Genomic DNA, 26,375 nt, shown 5'->3' on the forward strand with positions numbered 1-26,375 from the left:
AATAGAGCCTAATATCAAGGATGCAGTATTACTCATTTTAATTTCTTCCTATCCGGTCTCATGTCTGATTAGCAGATGAAACTATGTCAACAAAAAATAGGGCACAGGCATTCATTGTTAAAGTGCAGAACACCAAAACTAGACAAGGATTTCTCACTTTCAACCTTCTTCTATGGAATACTATGACCTCATTGCATTACATTTTCATTTGTTCCCCTAAAAGTGCAAAAAAGGGGGAAAGGGGGAATATTGTCCATAAGAAAACCACAAGCCTAAAAGGTTTCAAAATCCTTCCAACATTTTATAATTAAAAATCTAAAATCCTTCATAAGGAGGTGTCTCCAGGGTTAAGCAGAGCCAAACTCTGACATCCACTTCTCGTACTTCTCCAGATCTGCGGCTGAAACTGATTTGGAGATTTTCTTCAGAGCCAAGTCAAAGTCCCCCTTGGTGACGGGCATCTGAAGCTCTTCTTTAGAGAGGGCCCGGATCTCTTCTGGAGACAAGCCATTAATGCGTCGCCTCATCGCCATCAATGAAGCATCCCTAAAAATAAAATCCATAAACACTACATATTAGTAATGACGTATAACAGCAAGGCAGAAATACCATTTTATTTATTTATAACAGGGTGTTATTGTTGTTTTTTTGCATTGCCAACAATGATTCCATTACATTTAATTTCCTATATTTAAAAACAGCAGCATAAAAATGTCCCTTTGTTTACACATTTTCCTTAAAGGATAAATTCCTGTATAACCTATCCCCTGAAATTTTCTACTTATCTTACAAAAGTGGTCTGCAAAATTTGGATAAGTACACAGCCTGAAAGCTAAGCGTTCGAATTGACGTTAGTCCAAGAAGTAGTTAATTTTTTTAAAAACCATATAGATTTCTAAGTATCAGTTGTAAATTCCCAACATGAATAGATAAAACACTTACCCTGTCTAGCTGCTTACCTCCACTTCCAATATAGAATCATAATATATGATTCTACATTGGATACGTTCAAGTAGAAGCTGGATAGCCACTTCTGTGGCCACAAGTGGGGGACAAAGGGCAGGCGGAGGGTTAGACTCCATGGTCTAAATTAGAATGTATGAGTTGAAGTTGACATATCTTAAAGCTGCTAAACTTAAGCAACATTGATCTAAATAGTTTCTTCCCCTATGATTTCATAATCCTTCACAGACAAGTTTGGATATAACACTAAAGATGAAAATCCACCAATAATTCTAGCAAATGAGCAGAGGTAAAGAAAGCTATAAAGCAATTGTTTTGTTATAATATATAGAGGTACTAAAGCAATCATTTTGATTATGAACTAAAAGACAGTTTAAATTCATCACTGGACTTATTCTGCATTACACTATGCAATAGGTTCACAGTCTGGTTGAAAAACCAACTAGATGGTTGGTAGATAGATAGATAGATAGATAGATAGATAGATAGATAGATAGATAGATAGATAGATAGATAGATAGATAGATAGATAGATAGATAGATAGATAGATAGATAGATAGATAGATAGATAGATAGATAGATAGATAGATAGATAGATAGATAGATAGATAGATAGATAGAGATGATAGATAGATAGATGATAGATAGATAGATAGATAGATAGATAGATAGATAGATAGATAGATGATAGATAGATAGATAGATAGATAGATAGATAGATAGATAGATAGATAGATATGATAGATAGATAGATAGATAGATAGATAGATAGAGATAGATAGATAGAGATAGATAGATAGATAGATAGATAGATAGATAGATAGATAGAGATGATAGATAGATAGATAGATAGATAGATAGATAGATAGATAGATAGATAGATAGATAGATGATAGATAGATGATAGATAGATAGATAGATAGATAGAGATAGATAGATAGATAGATAGATAGATAGATAGATAGATAGATAGATAGATAGATGATAGATAGATGATAGATAGATAGATAGATAGATAGAGATAGATAGATAGATAGATAGATAGATAGATAGATAGATAGATATGATAGATAGATAGATAGATAGATAGATAGATAGATAGATAGATAGATGATAGATAGATAGATAGATAGAGATGATAGATAGATAGATGATAGATAGATAGATAGATAGATGATAGATAGATAGATAGATAGATATAGATGATAGATAGATAGATAGATGATAGATAGATGATAAATAGATAGATAGATAGATAGATAGATAGATAGATAGATAGATAGATAGAGATAGATAGATAGATAGATAGATAGATAGATAGATAGATAGAGATGATAGCTAGATAGATAGATAGATAGATGATAGATAGATAGATGATAGAGATAGATAGATAGATAGATAGATAGATAGATAGATAGATAGATAGATAGATAGATAGAGATGATAGATAGATGATAGATAGATAGATAGATAGATAGATAGATAGATAGATAGATAGATAGATAGAGATGATAGATAGATAGAGATGATAGATAGATAGATAGAGATAGATAGATAGATAGAGATGATAGATAGATAGATAGATAGATAGATAGATAGATAGATAGATAGATAGATAGATAGATAGATAGATGATAGATAGATAGAGATGATAGATAGATAGATAGATAGATAGATAGATAGATAGATAGATAGATAGATAGATAGATGATAGATAGATAGATAGATAGATAGATGATAGATGATAGATGATAGATAGATAGATAGATAGATGATAGATAGATAGATAGAGATGATAGATAGATAGATAGATAGATAGATAGATAGATAGATAGATAGATAGATAGATAGATAGATAGATAGATGATAGATAGATAGATAGATAGAGATGATAGATAGATAGATAGATAGATAGATAGATAGATAGATAGATAGATAGATAGATAGATAGATAGATAGATGATAGATATAGATGATAGATAGATATAGATAGATAGATAGATAGATAGATAGATGATAGATAGACAGATAGATAGATAGATGATAGATAGATAGACAGACAGACAGACAGACAGACAGACAGACAGACAGACAGACAGATAGATAGATAGAGATAGATAGAGATGATAGATAGATAGATAGATGATAGATAGATGATAGATAGATAGATAGATAGATAGATAGATAGATAGATAGATAGATAGATACATACATACATACATACATACATACATACATACATACATACATACATAATAGTAAAAGAAAACTTTTACGCTTCCTTCTGGGCATATCTTTCTCAGCAATTGCTTTATACCACAGAGCTGTTGCTAGTACTGTATGTCAAAGAAAAAGGCCAAAAATGATATAAAACGGAGAAGGTCACCTGCCAAAAGGACAAAACAGCCCAAACACCAGCTTTATATATAAGCTGATCCATCAGATTACACTCCTTCAAACAGTTTTAGACCTGTTAGGCCACTCTGAAAGGCTTCTTTCTACTACCACAAACACTGCCACTTGCCAATGGCAACTTTTCTTCTATATAAAATTAAGCTGAGCTACAGAACAGTGTTGCTCAACCTTAGCAAGTTTCAAATGTGCAGACTTCAACCGAATGCAAGCTGGATGGAGAATTCTGGAAACTGAAGTCCACACATTTTAACATTGCTAAAGTTGAGAAACACTTCTATAGACAGAATTAAAGTTCAGCCAGGCAACCTTGCCAGTACTGGAGACTCAGTACATACTTGCCCCATTCCTCAAATATACACAAGCCAAATTGCAGAGTTGGCACATCAATTATTATGGCTGCTGTGACCTCTGCCTAATCACAAAATGACTGAGGACGATGGGGATAACAAATCCTAAGTCATAAATCATAGTTCATCTATCAGAAAGCAAATGGATGGGATTTGCTCTCCATCTTCTCATCCGACATTTTCTCCTAGATCCGTGATGGCGAACCTGTGGCACACGGAGCCGTTTCTTGGAACACACGAGACATTGCCCTGAACCTCCGGAGGGAGAAAAACGGCCCTACAGGCAACCCGTAAGTCTGTTCCCGAACTTCCAGTTTGTGCATTGGGCCGTTTTTTGCCCTCTGGAGGCTTCAGGAGGCTTTCCTGGGATGGTCACATGCACATGCGCGGTGTGTGTGTATGTGTCACGTGCACGCCTGCACAGGGGGAGGGCACACACGACCCCTCGCGTTTCCCCCGCTTTTGGCATGCGATGGCAAAAAGGTTAGCCATCACTGACCTAGATGTTCAATATCACTCCATTTAAACTTCTTTTTTCTGTTCATGTGGGAACATTTCCAAATAAGTACGGTTGAACAGCCACCCATTATTTTCTAGCTTACAACAAAGTGTTTGTTTGGTTTTTTCCCCCTTCATTCCCTGATTCTTGGAGACTGCCTGAACAGGTCCCTGCAGTTTTGGGCTGAAAGAAAATGAACGTTTCCAAGGTCCCCCAGCTGGCTTGATGTCAAAGGCAGGACTAGAACTCTTGATCTCCTTAACCACTACACCAAAGCAACTCTCAACAAAATGTTAGGCCTATCTAAATATATTTTTGGAAATCAAAAGTGATAGCTAGAATTTGACGCTTCCCAATATGGTCATTTTATTTTTTCATTAAAAGAATCTGAAGGAAAAGTAGATGGAGCAGAAAAAAATTTTTTTCCCAGTGATATCTCCTCATCCCATATATTCTAAATGGATGGGTGTTTCAGATGCTACTACCCAAGGGACCTAGAAAGCTTAACTCTTCCTTGAAGTGCCTGGAAGTATTTCTCCTAAACCTGCTGGCCTTTAAAACAACATTAAATACATACCTCTTTCCTCCAGGGTTGAGACCAGGCTGAGTGAAGTTTCCACCTGGAGGAATATATGGATTCCTAACTTTTGATTTTAAGTGTAATGTGTGCTTGCTTCCTATATGCTGCCTAGTTCTATTTCTTGTTGATTGTATATTGCCCAGAATCACAAAAATGGGTGCCATATAAATCTCATATATAAATAAGTCTACAGAGTCTCCAAGAACAGGAACCATAACGGTAAAGTGGAATTCTAAGGACTAAATAGTCCTTAGGTAGTATCTGCAGATATATTAAAGATATATTATTTTTTATTGAATCCAACCAATACGTTGGTGAGTTTTGTGTTTTCTCAAAAATATCTTTCAGAGCCCTCAGTTAGAAGAGAATTACAGAGAAATATGAATATACTTCACTAACTGTTCATAATAAGCCATAATAAGCAAGAATAACACTTGGTAAGCTTGTTCAATTTCCTTTGTGTAGAAAGTGAATATCCTTTAAAAATCCCAAAGATTTTCTGTTTTTCATATAATATAAAAAGTGAGCAAAAAGTGTTCACTCCTGGGCAAAAAGTGAGAGGGCAGGAATTACCAGAAAAGTATGAAAAATCTATATTCTGGAAGATTCAGTGTTTAGCAATGTTCTTGGAAAAAGTGTATTCTGATTGGTCTAGAGAAGAAAACAGGATACCTGCAGACATTAGTGATATCAGCACCAGAGTAGCCTTCAATCTTCTCAGCAATTTCTTCCATACTAATGTCAGGATCCAGTTCAACTTCCCGGAGATTAATCTTAAGCAGTTCCACTCTACCTGTTGCTGTAAAAATAAATGTCATCTTGATTAGAGGAAACTGACAAATAAGTCAATATTTCTACCACATCTAATGTTATAATTTGGTTTTCTCTGGAGGGAAAAGAGCCTCTTGATTAAAGGAGTTCTGAAAGCAATTTTGTTAGTGGCTCTAGAAGTCCCTTCCCTAAATTGGTGCTCTGGAGATATAGGGTTGCTACCGAGGACACAATGGTTGCATGCTTCGAGAGTAGGACCCAAATCCAAAGTGAGGAGATTGGACGGCAGGTTTTAACTCTCTTAAAACTGCGAGGTATGTTTAACAGCTTTTTTTCAGAAAGAAATTACGAGTAGCTTTGTGGATATACCTAGAGTTCTCTAGCAAAGAGAACAAAGTGGTATTTTTTTCCCTTTTAAAAATGTATTAAAATTTATTAACAATTATATGCAGAAACAAAAGACATAACTTTATATCATTAGATTATCTAGGAAACTAGAAAATGTCTGTGTTGCAAATAATTAATAAGTTTAAACCAGATGGAGTAAAAAATCATCTTCTATGTTACTATGTGATTTCGTTTTGGGGGGGAATCGGCTCTTCCATTAAAAATATTTTCCAGCATATTTGCCACCAAATGAAATAATTCAAATTTTCCAATATGTTGCTACTACTTTTCTGGATACAACCATTCAGAAAACTATCAACTTTTATTGTGTGTTTCAAGGTTGAGTTATTAAAAATAAACTTTGAATTTGACATTTGAATTATTTTAAAAAAATTATAAGATAAATTTAGGATTTAATTTAATGGCCTGTGTGATGATCTATCCTATTTGAGTAAGATTTTGAACAACTTTACAAGATCCAATATACAACATATAATAATATTGCTTTAAACTTTCTCTAAACAAATGACTTTTACTAGAATTTATTATGTTAAATTTTCTTGGTGTTAAGTAACATCTATAAAATTCTTTCATTGTGGTTTTCTCAATTTTGGCTGAAAGCAATTTCAATATTTTTCTTTGTCAGTTGGTTCGCCATAAAGTCAAAGGTAAACAGGACTTTTATATCTTATTCTCATATGAAAGTTTTTCTTCTCTTCTAATACACTATTGTTACTTTTTGAAAGTTGTTTTTCCTCTTGTTAGGTGATGAATTTAGCTTAACTTCAATTTCTGCAATTGTTGTATTCGTTTCTGGAGCTGCAGTGAAATGTATTTGACATCATGAATGAGCCAAACATTCTAAAAACATTTATAATTACTCTCTAATTTTTGAGTTGTCCCCATCATATACATCTTTTAAATAATAAAGTCCCTTCCCTTTACCAACACTCTTTATCTTCACCATAAAAGCATGATGCAATATAAAAGGTTGAAGCAGTAAAAAAATAATCCAAGTTTTGAAAATATTCATAACAAATGATTTCTGAGTAAATTCCAATTCTTAATAAATATTTCTGGGAAAAAGAAGTGTCCTAATTTTCACTGATGTTATACATTCCATTTCTATCATGATGTTAATTCTTCTGAATTTATCAGCCTAGAAATGTTTGTGATTAGCATCCTAAAAATATTTAATATTTAAAATTCCAAGGCTACCTTCACTGACGTATGTATAGAGAATATTTGGATTGTTGTTTTTTTTACCCAACACATATGCTTATTAACCATTTTCTGCCATTTTTTTCAGTAAATATATGTATACATCAGGGCGGAAGATGTTTAAGAAAGAAGTACAAATTTAAAAAGTAATGACATTTTTACTGCTTTTATTTAACCAAGTATTGTAATTCTAATTTTGACTACTCTTTCAAGTAATGGTTTCAAGTTTAACTTGAAGTTCATATTTTTAGGAATGTGGTTCCCCTAAACATGTAAAAGAGCATTTGCAGTATTTAATGCCTAAATTTTTGCACGATCACAGGTGTATTTATGCATATTCATTCTTAGAAAAATTAATAAAGTTGCTAATTTGCAAAAATGGCAAAATAGTCTGGAAAATATCTTAAGGGGATTTGAAACAATCAATGTAAATGCAGTAACATACAAATGCATGAATTTATGAATATATAAGAACAATTTATTATCTATCAAGATGGATACAGAATTTCTCACCCCATCAACAGAAACAAATGTGAAATAGGATAGGGAAATTCACTTCAAAATCCTTCTGTGGAACATGATGGGTTTTTATTCTATTGTGCTTTTATAGCCAGTGAAATTGCAGAGCCAAGACCAGGTGATAAGAGAAGAAATGGCGAGTGGAAAAAAGGCAACGATTATTTAAGCAGTAGCGTTCAGAGATACTTATGCTGGCCTTGTCATGGACCCATATAGGTCAAGCTGGGTTTTATTGACATTCAGAAGCAATTCAGGATGACCAATCCCAAATTGACAAGGCTCATTATCCACTTTCTGCCTGCCCTTTGCTGTGTTTACTTCTAATTGCTATGGAGAAGATAGAATTCAGGGATTATATTTTTTATATCCCATTTTAAAGAATACCCAGGTAAATAGCACAAGGGCTACCTATCTCTCTGAATTTGACCAGGACTTTGACATATTTTCTAGATTGCCCAATTCTTTATTCTTAAGGTAAAAAAAAGGGAACAATGCACTTGTTTAGCTTCTCACTGTTCCCTACATGAAACACTCTTAGGGCGTTTTTTTTTTCATTAGAACCAAATGAGAACGTTTCAATGGAATGTAAGGCTTTTTGTCCAAACTTTGAAACAAACTGCTTTTATTTTCATTAAATGCACACCCCTAGCAAGCAGGAAAAACAACGTATCAAGGTTAAGACAGTCCTCCTTTCCACCAGATTTCGTTAAAACCACCGTCACACTGTGTTCTTATTTAGAGTCAAGTGGTAAAAAGCAGGTAGCATGCTACCCTAAATCAAGAGAAGAGACAGCTTAAAAGCAAACCTAAGAGGATACAGAATCTTGAAGTTAATAAGCAGTTCTGACTGACAACCTGGAGAGTCATTCTGCAATGAGGTTTCCTCAAGTAGGGAACAAATCAGCCAACCGCTCTATGAAGAGCTCAAAATCTAGTCATAAAATTCAGGCAGGAGTTGATTTACAACACGGCAAGCTTCAAAGTTAAAATTAATGGCTTCACTTTTCGGTATTCAGCAATAGGCACATAGGCAAATGCATTGGCAATAATTCTTTAAAGACATCTACAAGGCTCAATCTGTGCTCGTTTAAGGAATGCCTGTTAAACATTCAAAAAAGTTTACAAGTTCATTAAAAAGCTTGATCCCCCTCATTGAGTCTACATTGAAAGACTGCTACAGCTCTTTCATTCTGCAATCGCCAGCAATTTTTTTTACTTTTTCCCCCCAATGATCAAGATAATTATTAAAGCCTGAAAATCCAATGTTGCTGCATAAATTTCAATGTGTTCTTTAACAGCTCCCTGAGGAAGTGCCAAGTAACAAGTGCCAGACAAGCACATTTAAAAAGAAAACCCACCTGTTGGCAAAGGTATATAAATTCTTTTTTCCAGTCTCCTTCTCAAAGCTTCATCAATATCCCAGGGAAAATTTGTAGCAGCAAGCACCATCACCATTCTTGAAGGGTCATCACTCTCCAGAGCTCCACCTACACCTAAAGGAGGGATAATAAAGCTAGAGCACACGGTGCTTTTCTATTGTTGTTCACTTTAATTTGAGGTTTTGCATGCAGTATACTGTAATCTGAATCTTGGGAGCATCTTAGTTTCAGCAATACCACATATTGTATGGGGGGAAATGGACAATAAAGAGACCCTGCATGTTTAGAAAGGCCTAATACTGGGAAAGATTGAGGGCAAAAGAAGAATGGGACGACAGAGAATGAGGTGGCTGGATGGAGTCACCGAAGCAGTCAGCGTGAGCTTAAATGAACTCCAGAGGATGGTAGAAGACAGGAAGGCCTGGAGGAACGTTGTCTATGGGGTCACACAACTTCGCAACTAACAAGACCTAAATTAAATATAGGTAGTCCTCAGGTTACAACATTCATTTAGCGAATATTCAGTTAGAACGGCACTGAAAGAGCGGGACTTATGACAGGACCCTGAAGTTCTGGCCATTGCAGTAACCCTGTGGTTACATGACTGTTATTTGGATGCTTGGCAAACAGCTTGCAATTACGACTGCAGCATCCCAGAGTGATTGCCTTTTTCAGCCTTTCCCTCAACAAAACATCAGGAAAGCCAGCAAGAACTGGCATGTCACCCCCATTCCTGCTGATTTTACGCCTGCCTGCCTGCCTGCCCACCCACTCACACTTTGTAGCACTTGCCCGTGGTACCCACTCACCTGCCCCCAGTTCTCACCCATAACTCTCACCTACTGATCTGCTTACCTGAGACTCCCTCCTCTCCCCACTTTAGTCAGCATGGTCCTAAGATTACAATGGCTTTATGATGGCACGGCTTAGCAAGAAATTCCAGTCCCAATTGCCAACATAACCCAATAACTATCTATTGGTATGTTGAACTTTTTAAAAACTATGCTACAAAAAAGGGCAATATTTTCAGCTCCATTTCTTCAGGGAAATCTACAATTCCTGCAGTTCTCAGAATCCCCAAAGGTCAGTTTTTTAAAAGTGGTCTCTGGATGCACAAGTTGCCTGAACCAAGTGTAAAGAATAAGCATAGGCGACTTTTTCTTTAAAGTCCTCCCCTCCTTCACACAGTCTATTCTACAACAATGTATAAAACAGGAAAAGGACTTCCCAACGCAGGCAGAACAAACCCTATTTACCATCCATCTGAACCAGCAGCTCCGACTTGACTCGGCGGCTTGCCTCGTGTTCGTCCACAGTGCCTCTCCGACTACAGATAGAGTCTATTTCATCAATGAAAATGGTCGTAGGTGCATAAAACTTAGCCTTAAAACAAAGACAAACATTTCTTATGAGACTTGGGGATTCATAAGGTTTTTTAAAAATCATATGCAACATCCCTCAGTGTTACAGCCTTATTTAACAAAGATAGATACCAATACATTTTCTTAATAAATATAATCTTTACTGTCATTGTACTTAAATACAATGAAATTGGTTAATGCTAAATCAAGATAGTTGTGAATTTAAGGAATGACCTATGGATGCATAAAAACGAATAGTAAATAGTATATCAAGCTAAGACATAGATACGCAGGAAACTGGTGATGTTGTCCATTTAAACCATCAGCTCCCAACCAATTCAGTATGGACATTTATAGTATAATACACTCACTGTAATGTACATTGATTGCCCTGAAATCATTTTACAAAGAAAAGGAGCCAGGAAGAAATTAATGCAAATAAAGAGTTTAATATCTGAGGGAATCAACAATACCTACCATTTCAAACAGCAAACGAACTAATTTTTCAGACTCGCCTCGATATTTTGATGTGAGAGTGGAGGAAGACACATTGAAAAATGTAGTTCCGCATTCTGTAGCGACGGCTTTTGCTAGCATGGTTTTACCAGTCCCAGGAGGGCCAACCATAAGCACTCCCTGAAATTAGAATCCAAACAACTGAAGAAACCACAAGCCTGATGCAAGCATATAACAACATCGTGCAATTAAATTCATCTAAACATAATTTAGATTGTGGAGCTTCAGATTTAGGCTTTCTCAAACAAGGATGTGATGAGGCTTGACTATCTTATACAAATTCTGTATGTCCCGGATCTCTTGGCGACTTTCAATACCGTCAGCCATGGTTTCTTTCTGGACTGGCTGCAGTGATTGGAAGAGGCATTTTTGCAGTGGTTTCTCTCCTTCCTATGTAGCCAGTTGGTGTTGGTGGGAAGGGAGAGGTCCAGCCCTAAACCCTTATAATGTTGAGCACCTCTACCCAAAACTTGTGAGTGGAGCCATCCAATGGAATGAGGTTCAACATTCAAAAGCAAATTATAACCAGCAATGATACCCAAGTGATGTCATCACAGTGCTGATCCAAATACTCAGAAGCTGTGAGTGTCTGGAAGCTGAGCTTCTTTTTGGGTGCAATATAAGGTGCTGATAATCTTTTAAAGCCCTTTATGACCCAGGGCCAGGTGATTTGAGGAACTGCCTCTTTTTGAGGGTATTTGCCTGCCTCACTAGATTGGATAAAGTAGGCCTACTCCAGGTCCCTTCCCTTAAATGTTGCCCTTTAGTGCACCATTCCCCAACTTTTCCAGCTTGGACCAGTGGGGGGAGGTGTTTGGATGGTTCAATGCAAGGGGCAGGCACATGCCATTTGAGTAAGCGCCGGATGTGCGCACCTGCTGTCAACACAAATGGAGCTTTGTGCACAAGTGTGAGCGCCCGCCACTCACACAAGTGGAGCTGTGCATGCACATTTACCCGTTGTATGGCCCAGTTTCGAATACGCCGAAGCCCAATAGTGGGCCACGGCCCGGGGGTTGGGGACCCCTACTTTAGTGAGCGTAGGAAGCATGACTTTGTCATAGCGCCCCTGCCTTCTCTTTGAGATCTGGTAGGATCTCCATCCTCTTAATCTTCCAGAAAGCTATTAAGAGATGACTTTAATCCAGGGGATTGAGATTGCAAGGGTGGAGCCTGGAAGAATACATTGGGGGAGGGATGTAATTATTAGACTAGGTGTATGGTTCTTTTTCCTTATGTTGTATTGTTTTTATTGTATTTTTATTACTTTGTTAGCAACTCAGAATTGTGTTTTACAAAATGGGCAACTATATAAATCTTTTTTAAAAATCACTCATTCACTCCTGGATTCTGATGTTTCCATTTGCCTTGTGAATTAAACATAATTAAACATTAGGCCCAATTGTATTTCTTTGATTATTACTGCTCACAGAAAGAATTGTCAGCACATTTTCAATAATTTATTTGTAACACATATTTCTGTAAAAATTGAATGTTTCAACTAAGCTTCTCCAGCACTGAAAGCATTTAATGTTTAATTTATATTTATTTATTTTTATCCCATCTTTATTTTTTTTACAAAATAACTAAGGCAGCAAACATATCTAGTATTCTTTCCTCCTCCTATTTTTTCCCACAACAACAACAAGGTGGGTTGACCTGACAGAGACTGACTGGTCCAAAATCATCCAGCTGGCTTTCCTGTCTAAGGTGGGGCTAGAATTCACAGTCTCCTGGTTTCTACCCTGTTGTCTTAACCATCAGACCAATTGGACTAAACCACTAGACAAAGCATCATGCCTTTTATCTATTTATTAATATAAGAACTGGATGTGTTAAACAACAATGAGAATCTGAACCCTTGAAATGGGAGAGAAAGCTGCATCATTTGACCTGGTAGTTTCTGAATTTTACAGAGCTCTTTCTTCAGACGTCAAACTATATGCACCTGTATTTTTCAATGTATAGGACGCAATTCCCCCACTCCCAAAAGTGGGTGGAAATGTCTGTGAGTCTTATAAAGCGAATGTTGCCGAAGCCCCACCCACCTACCGGGCCCCAGCATTCGGCCTCTGCCTTCCTTGCAGCAAACAGCCTGGTCAGCTTCAGCACAGCCTGATTAAGCACCAGCAGCTGACTGGCGGTTGGATCAGCCTCCCGGAATACCGCCTATCAGTTGTTCCAGGCTGCGGGGATCACCACCGCCCATCACCACCGTGCGCCATTTTCGGCCTCCACGAGTCCCATTTTTGAGCTCCGCATGCCCCATTTTCAGCCTTTTCCAGGCGGCGGGAATAGGCAGCAATGGCAATCCCCACAGCCTGAAACAGCTGATAGGCGGTATTCCAGGAGGCCGATTCAACCGCCAACCAGCTGCTTGTGCTATGTCAGGCTGTGCTGAAGCTGACTAGGCTGTTTGCTGTTTGCTCTAAGGAGGCAAATTGCTTGGAGGCAGAGGCAGATTTTTTTTCTTGTTTTCCTCCCCAAAAGCTAGATGCATCTTATAGTCCAGAGCATCTTATAGTCCTAAAAATTCGGTAATTTTAAAAGAAATGTCAACTAAAATCCTATTTCTGCTCTGGCTGCCCTCCTGTCAGGCAGGATCCCTACCCAGGTTTAGTGTTGAAGTTCCTTCATCTTTGAGGTTTGGGTGACTTTAATCTCCATGCACTGGCTAGAACCAGGATAACTGGGATTTCATGGCCTCCACCTATGAAGATCAAGTAACCATGAGTAATCGTTGGCCCATCATACTCAGGCTATTATATTTTTGACCTCATTTTGCCTCAGACCACTTGTTACATGATTTTGATATGGCTAGCATTTAGATAATCTAAATAAAATTGTCATCCAGATGATCAGGCAGATTAAGATAAACCACACCATGTGTATTATGAAAAAGAATGTATTCAAGCAAATGCTCAGTAGAGTTCCCAGCAACCGTAGCCTATTCTGTTCAATGCCTGGTGAATTGAAAGCAATTGGAGGTGACATAGGCTCTTGAAGTTGATCACTCCCAACCAGCCTTGACTCTTGGCTTGTCTTTTCATGGGCATGGTCTGTTGTAGAGGCGGGGGAACATTTCGCAACATCAGCGAGATTCTTTTGACGTTATGGATTCTGATGAAATGTAGAGGGTGTAGTCTTCCAGGCCCTCTGCCATCTACAGGCTAGGTCTATGCCTTAACTGAGTTCTCCAGGGGAAGAATACTGTAAATGCGACTAGCTGATGTAATAGTTTCCACTCCTGATTTACAATACAAGGGCAGCTCATAACTGTGTTTAGATTTCTGGGACAATCCTATCTCATCTGCGCCTGTCTTGGAAAGCTTCACAATTATATATTTTAAATGATAAGTCCACAGCACCTCTGTGCCTAGCAACACTTAGTTCTCTCCAGACCCCACAGATCATCTGATTTTATTGTTTTGTTCGGACTTCTTTTAAATAGCTGGTGGTTGCCCCAAAAAAGGAGTATAGAATACCTTGAGAGGAAGAGTTATCTTTTGCTAAATGAGCATTTCATGCTCTTTTATCTTTTTTTCATCAATGCGTATTCAGAGCTGTTGAAAAGTCACACGTAATTCATGAAGCAAAGGTTAACTGCTTCTGTGTAAAACCAGGTTTTTAATTATAAACATTATATTATTTCATAAAAGGAAAGCAATGAATAAAGAGAATACACACTTCAGTTTTGCTACTGTTACTGAATATCTTTTATCCACTTGAAAATTACTATCAAAAGATTTCTAAAGAAAAATTGCATTTTTTTGAATAATCACATTAACACCAGACATCAAAATGAACTTTACACTATTAATATCTTACATATTTTCACAATAAAAGAGCTAATAAAAACTAAAGCAAACACATTTTGCAAAATGTGTACTTTCGGGGGGGGGGGGATAATTCACAATTATTTTTAAATTATAAAAATAAATATAACAAAATCAATTATTCAAAAATCATATTTCTTCTAATATGTTGTATTCTTCTCAAAACAAAACTCCTAAACCAGTATCCTTCACAACAAATAAAAGTTAGCTACCAATGCTATCTCTACCCTGGACCCTTATCTACATCAGGACGTTGCCAAATCAAGACCAAAAAACCTATACCACAGATCTTGCCTTTTGGAAGAAAAATAAGGGGGGGGGGGGATTCCAAGCATCTATAAACAACCATTCACTGTAATGGGAAGGTTCCATAGACCTACCAGAACATGTATCCAGTCATATACTCAGCCAAGCTGAAGAATTTATGCTGAATTCTTGCATAAAGCTTAAGAACCCACAAAAATATACTATTCTGTGCAAACACTGAAGATTTTTTTTGTCCACTTCAGACATAAGAAACAATTCAAGATATTTTATATTTCCCATACCCTGGGAAAGCATAGAACTGCAGATCACTTTTAAAAAACCAGACAGATGTGTGTTTAAAAATAATGTGATTATTTTTTGAATAATCACATTAACACCAGACATCATAATTCACATCAACACGACACAAAACACAACATGCTTTTTACTGGACTGTGTGAACCTCTCTCTCATCAAAGACCTGGGTGAAGAGACAGATGTTTTTGACGCTTCTGAACAGCAGCCATCCAGATCTTGGAGGATACCTAGTTCCAGTTAGCAGGTGCTGCTAAAGCGAAAGTGAAGATGGTGCTGCCTCCTGCAGCACTCTGCTGGCCAAAATGGTGTGTGGCGTGCCTCTGCCTTCTGCAGCACTCTGTCTCCTGCCCACAGAGCTGGTTTGGAAATATCAAAGGACCGGCCCACAATGCCAAAACAGGGCGTTGCCCCCGGTAGCCAATTTTCAGCCTCCAGAGCCTTCTGCAGCACTCTGCTGGCCGAAAACGTGCCACAGAGGGGCCTCGTGTGCCCCCCCCCCCGCAGCCCATTTTGGCCATTAGAGGAACTGCAACCCATCTCTTTGATATTTCCAGGCCACATCCAGAGCACGGGCCTTGAGTGAGTTTGACACCCCTGATCTATAACTATGTAAACTATATTTGTTTTAAATCAAAATAGGAAAAAGCCTTATCAAATGCCTACCTAACTATTTAAGCTTAAGTGGAGGTAAGTTGCATTTGCTTATGTTTATCGAAATGACCCTCATAGGCTTATCTAACTAGAGGTAGAATGGATTATTTTACAGGTCAGCTGTATGTTCACTCTGATACATTAGGGATCTCTAGAAGCTTGGCCTGCTGGAGATGCCCATTACAGAATCAGATAATAAAGCAGTAATTTTAAAAGCCTGAAAATTAGACTGACAGGTGTCTGGGAAATGAATGATAGCTACATCTAAAACAGGGTCGGTTGGCTAACACTGTCTAAAACGAAAGATATTCAATGAATCAATAATTCAATTTAAAATCAAAATTTAAGGGGGAGGAGAGGAATATGCAGCTACAGAACTAAAGCTTTTGTTTTTAAAATCTAGTTTTCCTAAAAAAATATTATTTGATAATAATCATATTCCCATTTTATACTTATGGGAATAATAATAATAATAATAATAATAATAATAATAATAATAATAATAATAATAATAATAATAATAATAATAATAACCATATTCTTCATTTCAACACGACAGCTAGTGAACTTGTTCCAAATAAAAACATTGAGCCATAGCAAGTCTCATAATTTCAACCACCTCTACAAACTTGTACTCCCCCCAAAAAAATCAAACGTGAGTAATTTGATCAGTAAAAGCTTGCAAATTCATTTGCAATAAAGATACCTGATATTTTAGAAATGGTTTGGGAGAAGGGCATATGACATTTTACTTGGAATAAATCAGCTGAATGAGATTTGCTAGATAAATGGCAATGGAGAAGCTGTTAATACTATTACAGCAACAAGATAATCTGATGCTATCTTAGAAATAGCCAATCTGGTGACCTTATCATATGACTTCTGCCCGGGCCATCATACAGTTCCATTATGTGTAGTAATCAAGACTTCCTCATTCATGGTTAGTGATCTCTTGCTTGGACCTGTACAAGCAGTTTACATGGGCTATTCTTAAAGAACATTTGGAAGTTACAGATAATTCAGAATGCAGCAACTTGAGTAGTCATGGGAGCACCTTAATTCAGTCATATAAGCCCACTACTTTAGGATTTAATTTTATATGCAATTTCAGGTTCTGGTTGGCACCTTTAAAGCGTTCACAGCTCAGGAGCAGGTATCATTGAGACCACCTACGTGGTCTACCCAGCCCATAATATTTCTATGTCTGAATTCTGGGAATGTCACCAAAAAACATCACAGAAGTGAGCTTTGTCAATTGCTGCTTCCCTTCTCTATCATCCCCCCTGAAATAGTTTTAGAGTTTTAGGAAGGCCATTAAAATGTGGCTTTTCCAGCAGAGCTTGGGAATTGGGAAATCCTAATGTTATTCCCTCTGGTTTTGAAGTATTTGTTCAGTATAACTGACTTTCCAAAGTTTATAACTATGGACCTATTCTGATTTTTGTATTGGAATTTTGTTAGTTTTAACTTGATTTATAGAGGACATGCATGATGCACAGAGTCAGAAGTAACTAGAATGAAATAAGCCCAGCAAATAAACAAATGAACAAAATTCTAGCCTTATGTCCTGTACAGGAAGAACAAGAGCCTCAAACAGATCTTCTACGATGGTTTAGCATCATTTGGTCATACTAAGTAGATTCAATTATTTGTATCAAAAGAGGTACTCCTCAGCTTATAACCATAATCGAGCTCGGAATTACGGTTGTAAGTCGGTGTGGGTCATTAATTGACCAACTCATTTTTACAAACAATTTTTCTAGTGGTCCTTAAAGTGAATCAGCAGGGTCATTAAGTGAATATATGGCTGTTAAAAAAACTCAATTATCTGCAATAGGTGTTTTGCTTTTTTTTTTTTTTTTGTAGGAAACCAGAAGCAAATACCGTTTTCCAGCAAAAAAAATAAAATCATAAATGAAGGTCATTTGATGACAGGACACTGCAAACAGCCATAAATGTGAGCCAGTTGCCGAGTGTTCGAAATAGGAATACATGACCGTGGGGAGGGAAGAATCAGAATTTCACATCCAGATCGTAACTCCCTTTTTTTGAATCCGTGGAGTCAAGGATTCTCTATTCAGAAAGAATGTTGGTCCTTACCTGAACGTTTCTTTTCTGTAGTGAGGCGGGAGGGGCTACAGCTGGGTTTAGTCACAGCCTGATTGGCCCAGAGACTGAGGGATTTTTCTTACATATCCTTCCTTCCCTATAGGCTCCCAGTTACACGAGATCGAAAGGAAAAAGCTGCGAAACAATATGTAAGGAAAAGGCAGTGCAAACACACAGACCCGCGACCGCCCCGAACCCGACTAACTAGAATGCTATGGGTGGGATGTAGCCCCTCCTGCCTCACTACAGAAATGTTCAGGTAAGGACCAACATTCTTTTTCCTGTAGATTCGGCGGGAGGGTCTACAGCTCGGACATACCCAAGCTAAGTCCCAGGGCGGGATGTAGACCCTGGGGAAGGGGAGGTCGCCACCTGTTGGAGAACCCAACGGCGGAAGGATGCGTTCGCTGAAGCGAAATGATCTAAACAATAGTGTCAGATAAAGGCCGCCCTACAGATGTCCTCTAGAGGGCCCTAGTGGCCCACATGGCTGTGGTAGCTGCACTCCGAGTGGAGTGGGCCGTAATTCCCTGCGGCGGAACTTGATCTAAGGCCTCGTAGGCCGCCATGATGGCCTGTCATACCCATCTGCCTATGGTAGCAGAAGAGACTCTAGTTCCCAGGGTACTGGGCTGAAAGGATAGGAAGAGAGCCTCTGAATGCCGAAAATGGGATGTGCGCGTGAGATAAATGCGCAAGGCACAGTGGACATCAAGCCTGTGCCAAGGTGGACAACAAGCCTGTGCCAAAGGATTTCCCTCTCATGGGAGGGAGAGGGACAGAAATTAGGGAGGATGACCTCCTGCGATCTATGGAAAAGGGAGTTGACCTTCGGGAGAAATGTCGGGTCTAGCCGCAGGACGACCCTGTCTTGGTGGAATTCGCATAAGTCGTCTTGGACGACAGGGCGCCTAACTTGGATATACGCCGAGCTGAAGTAACGGCAACAAGGAAGGTCACCTTTAGAGTTAAGAACCTGAGGTGTTCTGTTCTTAATGGTTCAAAGGAGGGTCCCAGGAGAGAGCCCATGTTGGAAACCTGTGCACCAGGGGAGGGCGCAGATTCACTGCCCCTTTTAGAAACCGTTTGACTAGTGGGGACTGGGCCAAGGATAAATGGCCATTCCCCGCCAGGACGGAAGAGAGGGCAGCCACCTCTCACCGCAAGGTGTTATGGGAAAGACCCTGATCTAGACCGTGTTGTAGAAACTCAAGGACTTGGGCAAACGAGGCATTGGTTGGAGTTAGATTAAACCTTCCGCGCCAGGAGGCAAACATCGACCACGTTGAATTATAAACCTGTGTGGTCGACGGGCGCCTGGAAGTCTCGATGGTGGAAATGACATTGGCGGACAGATTAGCGTTCCTCAGGAGTCACCGCTCAAGTGCCAGGTGGTCAGTTGGAGCCACTGGGGCTCCGGATGGACCAGGACCCCCTGGCACAGGGTGATCTCCTCCTGAGGAATCCTCCAGGGGGGAGATATGGACAGTTGGATGAGGTCCGCAAACCAAGGCCGCCTCGGCCAATATGGCACTACTAGGATGATGTTTGCCCTCTCTATCACTATTTTCCTCAGGGTCCCTTGGATTAGAGGGAGAGGGGGAAAGGCATAAAGGAGGCCCGGGAGCCATGGATTTCTGAGGCCGTCCATTCTTTCTGTGTTGTGTGCTGGGAAGTGGGAGAAGAACCAGTACAGCTGAGCGTTGGTCGGACTGGCAAACAAGTCTAGCGCTGGGCTGCCGAAGCAGAGGCAAATTCTGTGGAAGAGTTCTGGAATTAGTTGCCATTCGCTGTGGTCGACTGTTGCCCGACTCAGCCAGTCAGCCTGATGGTTGGCTATGCCCGAGATGTGCTCTGATGTTATTGATGACAGGTTCTTCTCCACCCAGCGCCCGAGTTTCTGGGCTTCCAGCCATAGACTCTTGGAATGGGTCCCCCCCCTGACGATTTATGTGGGCCTTTGCGGTGACAATGTCCATCAGGAGGAACACATGATGATTGGCAATTGAGTCCCGAAGGTGAAGCAGGGCCAGGCGAGCTGCCTTCAGCTCCAGCCAATTTATATTGTGGCGCAGGTCTGAGTTTGTCCAGAGACCTTGCGCCAGCCTGGATTCCATCAAGGCCCCCCAGCCATAAAGGCTCGCATCTGTTGTGATTGAGATGTGATCCGGTTCCCAAAACTCGGATCCGCGGCGCAAGGCCAGGGACAGCCACCACTTCAGGGACCAGCGAAGCCCAGGTGACAGGGTGACTGAATGTGGAGAATTGCTCATGCGTTGGCGTTGGTAAGGAATGAGAGTCCATTGGAGTGTCCGAGAGTGGAGGCGGGCCAGGGAACTATCCTTATGCACGACACCATCTTGCCCAGCAAGCGGGCCAAGGTCAGGATGGAAAGTGACCGACTTGTGCGGACGAAGGCTTGTCCAGCGTTCTGGGGAAAGACGAACAAGTCCCACTACAGAGTCTATCACTGTGCCCAGATGGAGTATTCTCGTCAAGGGAGAGAGATGGCTCTTGGGGAAGTTGATGGAAAATCTCAGAGACTGTAGAGTCTGGATGGTCAGATTCAGGTTGCAAATTGTCTGTGCTTGGGGTTGGGCCAGGACAAGCATGTCGTCGAGGTAGCAATGGAGTCTCACCGGGAGGGATCACAGGTGAGCCACCAATGCTGCCAAGACCTTCGTGAACATATGGGGAGAAGAGGCCAGACCGAATGGGAGGGCCCTGTATTGAAAGTGGTGCCCGTCGTGGGAGAAGCGAAGGGATCTGCGACGGGCTGGTAGTATTGGGATATGCAGATAGGCTTCCGTCAAGTCTATTGTGGCCATAAAGTCGTCCCGTCGGATCCCCAGGAGGATGGACCTGAGGGAGGACATTTTGAAGCGCCGGTAGACCAGGTGAGAGTTTAGGCGCTTCAGGTCCAGCATTGCCCTCCATCCCCCAGAGCTCTTCGGGATGACAAATAGGTTGGAGTATAGGCCCAACCCATGCTCTTCCGGTGGGACCAGCTCAACGGCTCGACTGTCCAGCAGATGTTGGATGTCTAGACGCATTAGTTGCCGCCGTTCCAGATCCCTGGAAGGGGAGAAGGTCCTGAAGAGGATCGGGGGAAGAGAGAGAAATCCAGACGGAGGCCGTCCCTGACGGTTGACCTGACCCAGGCATCCGATGTTATCTGGTCCCACTGATCCGCGAAGGATGCAAGGCGGCCGCTTATGGGCTGACCCGGATTGGAGTCATTTCCCTCTGCGGAAGGGGTGGCCGCCCCCTTCGCGAAAGGGTCGTTTGGACTGACCCTGATATCTGCCCCTAGCTTGATAAAAGGGGCATTGACCTTGCCTGTCATATCTGCAGGGGGCATACTACTGCTGGCGATAGTCATGGTCAGGAGGCCTGAAAGAAAAAGGTCTTCGGTAAGAAGCCAGACGGGACTCCGGCTTCTTGGTGTTAGAGGGAAGGACCTTCTTCTTGTCTTTGTTTTCCACAAGGATCGGGTCAAGCGAAGCCCTGAAGAGGTTGGGACCGGTGAAAGGGGATACCAACACAGCTAGTGTTTGGACCAAAGACTAAGGGAAACTGGGAGCCTATAGGGAAGGAAGGATACTTAAGAAAATTCCCTCAGTCTCTGGACCAATCAGGCTGTGACTAAACCCAGCTATAGCCCCTCCTGTCAAATCTACAGGAAAAGATTTCTTTTTCTTTTTTTTAAAGTAATACTAAAGATTACATTTAACAGGCAAAGGTTCCCCTCGCACACATGTGCTAGTCATTCCTGACTCTAGGGTGGGGTGTTCATCTCCGTTCTAAGCTGAAGAGCTAGCGCTGTCCAAAAATGTCTCCATCGTCATGTGGCCGGCATGACTAAACACCAAAGGCGCACGGGCGCTGTTACCTTCCCACCAAAGATGGTTCCTATTTTTCTACTTGCAATTTTACATACTTTTGGACTGCTAGGTTGGCAGAAGCTGGGACAAATAACGGGAGCTCACTCTGTTAAGTGGCGCTAGGGATTCCAACCCCTGAACTAGCAACCTTTATGATTGACAAGCTCAGGGTCTTAGCCACTGAGCCACCGAGTCCCTTTATATTTAATATATACCCCAAATTGGTAGATTTATTGCAGGAGAAAATGTTTGAATATGTACAATGTTATACATGTGTATATCTTCATAAGGACAACACACACATATAATAGCTAGCGGGTTCTTACTTTCCAAGGTCTTCTGATTCCTTTGAAAAAATCTGGCATCCACAGTGGAAGAACAACTGCTTCTCTTAATAATTTTTTGGCTTCTTCTAAATCTGCGATATCATCCCTATGGAAAATGAAACTCAGTTTTAGAAAGATAATATATCTTTTTTTTCCAACAACAAATATATAAATAAATGTTAAATGCTTGCACTTCACTTCATTGATAAAATATATAATGACAAGTTCTTGCACAGGATGCTAGCACAATTCAGTGTTCTGAAAAATGACCTTCCACTTAAAAGACATGCGGAAAATGACTTGCAGCTAATCACGGAACAGAATGTTCAGTTTAAAAATAATTTTCTTGAAAACATGATTATCAAGGCAACACCTAAAAAGCTTTTCAGCATTGTTGCACATTTTAATGAGTGTCTGTAATGAGCCTTTTGTTCGTGGTACTGTTTAGACATGAAGTGTGCTTTGTAAGCAAAATAGCACTCGCAATTAGCTCAAGAAGCTTTTCTGCCGTAGCAGAACTGGAATGAACAATATGGATCTGCCGTATCACTCTTGCTTCAGGTCTGCTTTCTAGATTTGGCTACTGTCTCCAAACTCGAGGGTGACACTCAAAGTTGGCCCATTTATTGAGCACTTGAAAAACCTATATCTCCTTAATCTTTCAATAATTCCGTTTTAGTCATAGTAATCATTTTAACAAAGGACAGGAAATCTGCATACCTCTGCAGCCCAGGACCCAATATATGACTAACGTAAACCAGCAATGGGTTTGCAGATTAAAGACAATTAAGATGATATTGTTATTTTAGAGACAGGCAGAATGAATAGGAGGAAACCCTGGATCACATGCAGAATTTCAAATTACAGCATTACTACTTTTCAGGCAGCTCCTTAAAACACTACAAAGTCCAGTTCTCAGTGATCCATGGAGAAAATGAATACCGTATTTTTCGGAGTATAAGACGCACCAAGATTTTGAAAAGGCAAATTTTTAAAAAAAGGTTTTGCACTCTGCAGACCTCCCAAAAATGGCCTGTTTTTCGCAAAAACGGGCCCATTCCCCCCCCCCCCCCCCAGAAATGGCATGCATAGCCTTTAGGAGGCTTATAGAGTGCTCCTAGGGGCTGGGGAGGCAAAATTGAGCAAAAAATGCCCCGTTTTTCACTCATTTCTGCCGTCCCCAGCCCCCAGGTGCATTCTGCAAGCCTCCTAAAGGCTCTGCACAGCCATTTTGGTGAAGGGGCGGGGTTTCAGGAGGCAAAAAAATGCTGTATTCAGTGTATAAGATGCACCCAGATTTTCAGCCTCTTTTCTGAGGGAAAAAGGTGCGTCTTATACTCCGAAAAATACGGTAGTGTGGGAAATGATAATGAAAGATAAAGTTTTTAGGTGCTCACATAGGTCACCTATTAACTTAGATAGAAACACAATGGCTGCTAAAATAACTTGAGAATTAAAGATATCTCTGGAAATCTTATTTGAGCTATTTTCAACCTTTTTTCAGTTTCACATGTTTACAATCCCATCTAGACTTAACAGTAATTATTGTACTGTTATGGGAGCCTTGTGAAGAGTTATAATGCTTTAAGGCTAAAGTATCTCCATATGGTATCTGTAACTTGCAGATTTTTCCAAGTAGATATTTATAGCTGCATAAACAGCTTTTAACAGCACAATCTTCCATAAAACAATATGCAATGATACATTTAAAATTTAACATCATCACACTTTTATGTAATAAAATTATTGGCAATTATCAGTTTTTCAAATCTCAAAATTCTATTATGCACGCTTCTCTTATTCATAAGGCAAGATTTTCAGAATAACAGGCTCAATATACAAACTGCCCAAAGCATTTTAGCTGATAAAAGACTATTTCTATTTGATCTTCTCTTGACAATAATTTGCTATTTTAAATGTCATGCATCTATGAAAGATTATTCTATCCTTTTAAAAAAGGAAAAGTACTGAAAGATATCCGAAGTGTTATCCAAAATAATCCCAGATATGTAAGAAATAGTTGTTTTTATGAATTATACTCTCAATTTATTGTTCTGCATTTAGACTAATCTATCAAACCGTACAAAACCATTAATCTTTAATGTGCAACAAATCTCGAGTTTTTTTAAAAAATATCAGCAGTTACTACAAAATAAACACAATCATTGCCCAAATGTCAACATCTTCTGGATATGTATCCACAATAAATATTAATATATCTCATTTTACAGAAGAATTACTATACCAATGAATACTCAGATTTCTTGAAACAATATCTCTCTCAAGAGCTTCAACCAGATCTTTATCATATCCTGTTCCATCAAATTTCTGAATTTCACTGTCACCACCACCATCCTGGGGTATCTTCTTTCCCTGGATAAAGGAGTTAGAGGCACATAAGTATTCATCAATATTTCTTTTTCTTCTCTTAAACTATTACCTGGGTTCTACTCAAATAAATTTGATGAATTGTAGTTGTGGGATGAAGGAACCAAAACCAGTAACCAGCCATCATAAATATCAGGGATTTCCAATATTATCTTTTATGAAAAATGGAAATATGAAAGATCTGAAGGCTAAATGACCATTGTGGGAGGGACAGAATAAGTAGCACTCAGGAGTTGCTTAGATATGCCCAGCTTAATCAGAGCAGAGTAGAATATAATTATTTTCTGGGTAATACTTTTTCTTCTTCTGAGGACTGTATTTCCTTTGAGTTATTTTCAAAACATAAATGCCTACTATATGCAAGACGTAATCCAACCAATGTTGGGAAATACATTATTAGGGGAAGGAAGGAAGGAAGGAAGGAAGGAAGGAAGGAAGGAAGGAAGGAAGGAAGGAAGGAAGGAAGGAAGGAAGGAAGGAAAAGACGGACTCTATCTCACTTGCTTCTGGACTATTTATAAATTAAACATAGCATATTGGGATGAAGATAGGGTACTACTAAGTGATAAAGAGCTGGCTCTATCCCTTGTCCTATCTGTGACACCATCTAAATGCAGGACTAAGAGTGCAGATACTTCTTGGCTTACCCATTCTAAGAGCACAGTCCCAATTTCTGCTCAATCTAGAACCAATGGTCTTAGTATCTGTGATGAATCAGTGAACATCACAGTTTTATAATCTATGCCTATGCCTGTCTGAACCTGGCAAATATCGGTAGCTGCCCTAATTCCAACAGTTGCTCTCTTGGTGTGTGTGTAGTGAGTGTGGTGTTTTCTATTGCTTTGGACTACGGTGGTCAAGGTGGCATCAAACCTTCCTTTCTTGTCTGCTGCCCATATGTTTAGTCTGCTTTCACCTCATGTCATTATCACAAAAAAATGGGCAGAGAGCAATGCCTCCTTCTGTTGACCTTGATCTCACCAGTCAATAAACATAAGCCTGTATGGCTTATTCTTTCCTTTATAAAGCATTCTTGTGAGTTACAGAAAATGCCTTCAGGATGCCGCAAGGATATAAGTTGGAAACCTCTGCTCTAGGCCTTACCTTTTCATCCTTCCCTTTTCCTTTAGATTCCCTCTCTCGACTACTAGCAGGTTTTTCATTTTTTGATATTGGTTGAGCTCTGCCCACAGGTCCCCGTTGTAATCCTGGCAATTCTCTCCGCAGAGGTTTCACTTCTCGATTGGGTCGTTTTATCTGAGGTGGGACTCTGTGTCATGTGAAGGAAGCACACAAGAAACTGCTAAGATAAGTAAACGTATTTCCATCTTGTGTTGCTGTTCAATTTTAGTCTTCCAAACGCATTGTCCTCCAGATACATATATTATACACTATATCCAGAACTTCAAAACATCATAGCCACAACTGAAAACTCTATGAACTCAGTTTTGAAAGGTGCCACAACTGAGGAAAACTGATCAACTCTGGGGGAAAGCTAATGTTCAAATTGCATATCTTGATCTCTAAAGAGCCAGGGTATAGCTATGCTTTGTGGTGGAGGGTATGCTACCTCACAGCTATGTAGTTCTTTGTATCCACATAATCCCTTTCATCCGTTTTCATTGCTGTGCAAATGATGATGATGATGATGACAGAAA

At 39.6% G+C, this 26,375-nt stretch overlaps 1 protein-coding gene across 2 annotated transcripts in view; it reads right to left on the reverse strand.

Annotated features, from left to right (window-relative positions):
• Positions 1–275: 275 nt before the first annotated feature.
• The window catches only part of KATNAL1 (katanin catalytic subunit A1 like 1), a 44,814-nt gene continuing 18,714 nt past the window's right edge, over positions 276–26,375 (reverse strand). For both annotated transcript variants that reach the window (XM_081951121.1, XM_081951122.1), the window contains exons 4-11: positions 25,822–25,987; positions 24,575–24,702; positions 22,330–22,435; positions 10,921–11,079; positions 10,339–10,465; positions 9,062–9,196; positions 5,478–5,604; positions 276–546 (exon numbers count right to left, since the gene is read on the reverse strand). In XM_081951121.1, coding sequence (XP_081807247.1) covers positions 348–546; positions 5,478–5,604; positions 9,062–9,196; positions 10,339–10,465; positions 10,921–11,079; positions 22,330–22,435; positions 24,575–24,702; positions 25,822–25,987 — 1,147 coding nt within the window. In that variant the 3' untranslated portion in view covers positions 276–347. The remainder of the gene's footprint in view (positions 547–5,477; positions 5,605–9,061; positions 9,197–10,338; positions 10,466–10,920; positions 11,080–22,329; positions 22,436–24,574; positions 24,703–25,821; positions 25,988–26,375) is intronic.

The sequence above is a fragment of the Natrix helvetica genome (genome assembly GCF_964273705.1).
Source record: "Natrix helvetica genome assembly, chromosome: 4".
NCBI classification, from domain to species: Eukaryota; Metazoa; Chordata; class Lepidosauria; order Squamata; family Natricidae; genus Natrix; species Natrix helvetica.